Source organism: Priapulus caudatus, unplaced genomic scaffold, assembly GCF_000485595.1.
Source record: "Priapulus caudatus unplaced genomic scaffold, Priapulus_caudatus-5.0.1 Scaffold297, whole genome shotgun sequence".
In the NCBI taxonomy this organism is placed as follows: Eukaryota; Metazoa; Priapulida; class Priapulimorpha; order Priapulimorphida; family Priapulidae; genus Priapulus; species Priapulus caudatus.
Genome location: NW_014577358.1, coordinates 299,006 through 304,095, shown reverse-complemented (window position 1 = coordinate 304,095; position 5,090 = coordinate 299,006). Strand labels below are relative to the sequence as shown.

The 5,090-nt window shown below is 52.1% G+C and overlaps 1 protein-coding gene across 1 annotated transcript in view; it reads left to right on the top strand.

The window, feature by feature from the left end:
• The window catches only part of LOC106808701 (matrix metalloproteinase-2-like), a 7,432-nt gene extending 3,388 nt beyond the window's left edge, over positions 1–4,044 (top strand). The window contains exons 2-3 of the mRNA XM_014811530.1: positions 271–1,139; positions 1,718–4,044. Coding sequence (XP_014667016.1) covers positions 380–1,139; positions 1,718–2,829 — 1,872 coding nt within the window. The 5' untranslated portion in view covers positions 271–379 and the 3' untranslated portion in view covers positions 2,830–4,044. The remainder of the gene's footprint in view (positions 1–270; positions 1,140–1,717) is intronic.
• The last annotated feature ends 1,046 nt before the right edge of the window (positions 4,045–5,090 follow it).

Sequence of the window (5,090 nt, the reverse complement as noted above, 5' to 3'; positions counted from 1 at the left end):
TATATATATATATATATATATATATATATATATATATATATATATATATATATATATATATAGTAGAGTAGAGAGAGAGAGAGAGAGAGAGAGAGCGAGAGAGAGAGAGGGCGAGAGAGAGGGGGGAGAGAGAGACACACACAGAGAGAACGATAGTGAGTCAGAGAGTGTAAGAGAGAAAATGCACGGGCAACACTTTCGAGCACTCTCATGCTGGTCGTGTCTAATTGATTGCAGTGACCCATTCTATGTAAATCCTCTCCATTGCAGGAACATTAGCCGGGAATCTGCATCCGTCCTCAGTCCTGCAGTGAGTGTTCGCACGGCAGCCCTCGCACGCGTGCTGCTACCGCTGTAACACCGGCCACCGCGAACGACGATGACGCTGCCGCGTAGTGCGTGCGATCTCTGCGTCATGACGCTGCTCACCTGCGCCGCCTGCCTATGCGCGACGTCGGCAGCAGCCATCAGCGGCTGGTCGTCGCGCAAGAGCGACGACGCGTCGGCGCCCGTGAGCGACGCGACGCAGGGCTTCCTCATGCAGTTCGGCTACCTGCCCGAGGCGACCGTTGAGACGGGCAGCCAGCTGACCGACGAGCAGATATCGCTCGCCGTCAAGACGATGCAGGAGTACGCCGGCCTGCCGCCGACGGGCGTCGTCGACAACGCGACGCGCGCGCTCATGGCGCGTCCACGCTGCGGAAACAAGGACACGACAGCCCTCTCGCGGCTGCGACGACGCGGCGGGGGACGTCGCCGGCGATACGTGCACCAGGGCTCGCGCTGGCACAAGACGGACCTGACGTACAAGGTGGTCGCCTACACGGCGCACGTGCATCCCGTCGAAGTGGAGAACATCGTCTATCGGGCGCTGAAGCTGTGGCAGGACGTCTCCTCGCTGCGCTTCTATCCCGCGCATCCGAGCGGTGACGCCGACATTCGTGTGTCCTTCGCGCGCGGTTACCATGGCGACGGCTACTCGTTCGACGGGGCGTCTGGCGTGCTCGCGCACGCCTTCTTTCCGGGACCCGATCGCGGCGGGGACGCGCACTTCGACGAGGATGAGCAATGGTCGAAGGACGGCGGCACGGGCGTCAACCTGTTTGCCGTGGCGGCGCACGAGTTCGGACACAGCCTGGGTAGGTTAGCGCGACTGCAGCGGCCAATCAGAATTTTTCTGTACACAAATAGTTAAGTAATTATGTTTTCATATATCAGTTTTTTTTGTAATGATTTTCAAAATAATGTTAAATTCAACATAATATATAGTATCAAGAGCCTATTAACCCCATTAGCCCATTAATCTAATTGGGGTTAATGGGCTCTTGATAGTATGTATGTATAATATTTTGCCACAAACGGTGTGGTGGTTTCATTAATTAATTGTAGCAACTATGAAAAATCCAAGCATAATCGTGAAAATTGTGCACGACAACGACGATCATGCGTCTATACGGTTTACAGACATTCGCACGAAAACTACTCAGATTGAAGCCCAGTCACACGTGAGAAAGTAATGGCTAACATGTGAGACGCATACTTGCGCATATGAACAGAGAAGGCTTTACCATGTGCATGCATACGTGCGGTATTAGCTCTACCGTATAGCACATACTGCTACCATAGGGGCGAGGAATGGAAGACATCACCGTAAGGAAACCCGCGAGCAAGATCGCGCGCCATCGCAAAACCTTTTTCTCAAACCTCATTTTTGCAGGAATGGAGCACTCGAATGACGTCAACGCACTCATGTTTCCCTACTACCAAGGCGCCGAGCATCTGATGCAGCTGCCGTACGACGACATGCTGGGAATCACGCAGTTGTACGGCTACAAGGACAGCCGCTCGCAACCTCCCCCGCCGACCGCTTCCCGACCACAAACGCCCTATTATCCAGCGGCGACACCCTCCCGACCTCAAACCCCCTCCCCTCCTCCCCAGCACCCGTACGATCCGCGAAAACCGACGAAACCACGTGAGCCCTACCATCCGCGACGTCCGCAGCCGACGCGGCGACCTGCGCCGACGCTGCCGACGACGCGAGTGACGTCACCGCGCGAGCCGACGGCGGCGGTAATTCCGACGACGACGACGGCCGGCCCGACGATGATCGACGCGTGTCCGACCGACTACGACGCGATCTCGGTCATCCGCGGCGAGCTGTTCATCTTTAGGGGGCGCCACTTCTCGCGCCTGCGCGAGCCGCGACACGTCTTCGAGAGTTACCCGGCCGACGTGCGCTACATGTGGCACGCGCTGACGCCGCGCGACTTCACGCGCGTCGACGCCGTCTACCAGCGGCCCGACGAGTCGATCGTCATCTTCGAGGGTCCGCGATACTGGATCTTCGACGGCGTCGACGTCGTGTCGGGCTACCCGCAGCCGCTCAGCGACCTTGGACTACCTGCCGACCTGCCGCGCGTCGACGCGGCGATGGTGTGGGGCTACAACAAGAAGACATACCTGTTCAGCGGCACGATGTACTGGCGATTCAACGAGGATGACCACCGCGTCGAGTACGACTATCCGCGCGACATGCGGCTGTGGAGCGGCGTGCCGTACAACATCGACGCCGCCTTTCAGTGGACGGACGAGAAGACGTACTTCTTCAAGCGGCACGAGTACTGGCTTTTCGACGACACGGAGATGGCCGTCGCCGAGGATTACCCGCAGAGCGCCGCGCGCGACTGGATGGGCTGCGAGCTCGCGTGGCTGCCGGAAACGGAAGCGCTCGCCGGTGAAGCGGACGACGCGTCGAGCGCGCGTAGGCACGTCGGCGGGCTGAGTCTAGCAATATCGCTGTGCGCATGCGCGCGGGTCTTCTCCTAGAAGGAGACGTGACTGCCGAGGAGCGCTGAGATTTTCTCTCTCTCTTCTCTTTACTTGCTCTTACTTTCGCTTTTACTCTCCTTGAGGATATGCCGGCGAACATTGGCAGCTGACGATCAGGGGATTAGTAAGGGAGGAGGGCCTCCTGTAGGACGCACGAGGCGTATTTAATTATCTCCGTCGTTTTACTGTATTGACTGGAACTGTGGCTCAAGGCTGTTAAAAATGAATGACGCCTGTAATTCTGTCCGGGACAGCGTGTTTGTCTTTCCCAGTCATCGCACACGGATTGTATATACTAGATCGACGAAGATAAGTGCAGAAATATTTTGCGGGGTATAAACACTCTTCGAACCACTTAGGACCTTGTTATGACCTAAGTTCGGCGACGTTACTCCTTTGCCAATGCAATAGATTTTGCTGTCCTTGGGCAAACATATACATGGCTGAACATTGCCGATGAGTGACCAGGAGACTGTATTATGGGCGCAGACGGGGAGATCAGATGATTTAAAGATACGACGTATCACTTTACTGTATTTGTATTTGATCGCTACAGAGTTTCTCCAGCGACCCTCGGGGGTAACACGCCCCCGTGACGGATCGCCATTGCTGCTTCTGTTTCAATATTGGTCAGGGTCATGAAGATGTTGTATAACAGCAGAGGGCTTCTGCCTGAATAATCATCGAACAGGGATTAATTAAAAATACTTGGAGAGTTTCGGCGCATACATGACATACACGTTATTCATGCTAAATAACCACAGATTCAAAATCCAATATTCACTCAAAACTTTTGCCGTTTTGCTTTCGATAAATTTCAGCATGTAGTCGTATCCCGTTTGAAGCAGAAAAATGGCTAAATTGCGTGTACTATAACATCGCACTCACTCACGTACCACGTACGGCACAGAATCGCATGGTCGGTTTCTACCTGCTGCCATATATATATATATATATATATATATATATATATATATATATGCGTGTGAGTGTCAGTGAGTGTGTGCGTGCGTGCGTGTGTACATCACCATCAACGCTGACCTTTTCTGAAGGGACCGCAGTGAATGAATTAGTGCAATGTTTAAAGGTGCTACTCTTTGTATCAATGATGTCGTTAGCGTGAATGCTAGATGGAACTGTAGCGGAGTTCCCTGTCATTGTTCGATATTTGTGGCCTATGCGGGCCGTAAGAATGTATAAACTTCTCAACAACACGTGTATGTCGTCTATCTGTCAGATAGCGAGGCCGCTGCACTCCGTAGACAAGCGGGAAATCTCATGCGTTAACACAACGGCGTAGACATGTATATGCGGTTGGTGCCGATGTGAGCGCAGTGCTAAAGCTGTAATATATACAATTTTTTTCGTGCATAAAAAACACATACGAATGCAAGTGACGACAGACGCGAGCATGGAGCGCGATACAGTAGATTTTATATAAACAAAACTGTGAACACAATTTGGAAGAAGGAACTCGTCACTTGTAGGCACCGCAAGCGACTTACACCTGGCAAGCGTGTGCGGTGCCTCTCCCTGTGATACCAAATTCTGTTATTCCACGGCCAATGCATCGTATAATCCAGGAGTGCCCACCCCCGCATGCCGCGCGACTGCCAGAATGCTTTCTTATTTCATGCGCCAAGTAGGAAAAGAAGTCAAGAATTAAAGCCGCACAATGCGCACCCAAACGCTAATTTCTCCAGTACTAGACTAGCAAATACTTCGTGTCATGCATAATCACACTATCTTATGACAAAATAAACTCCAGTTGCTCCCATTTCACTGCGCGTTTGCTTAAAACCCACAAGAAAGAGGTGAGAAAACTGGCATTCTGGCGCAAACGCCGACTGTTTGCCAAACAATATAGCCTCGAAGTGGTGACGTAGCGTCACATGTTTTTATCTTTGCTACACCCGTACCGCTGTACCGCAGCACCGCTGCACGGTTGAATGGGGATTGGGGAAACTGTCAACAACATCGGAGAATTTTAACAACATATTGGAGGTATTTTCAAATACCTTTTATAAGACAACGCGCAGTGAGATGGGAGGAACTAGAGTTTATTTTGTCATAAGGTAGTGTGATTATGCATGCCACGAAGTATTTGCTAGTCTAGTACTGGAGAAATTAGCGTTTGGATGCGCATTGTGAGCCTTTAAGCGTAGTGAGGCAGCGCCCGCCTCGTGTATAGTATACGGTGGGTCGTTATAAACGCACGCTCCTCTTCGCACCAGTTTTTCTATTCGCGTGCATATATT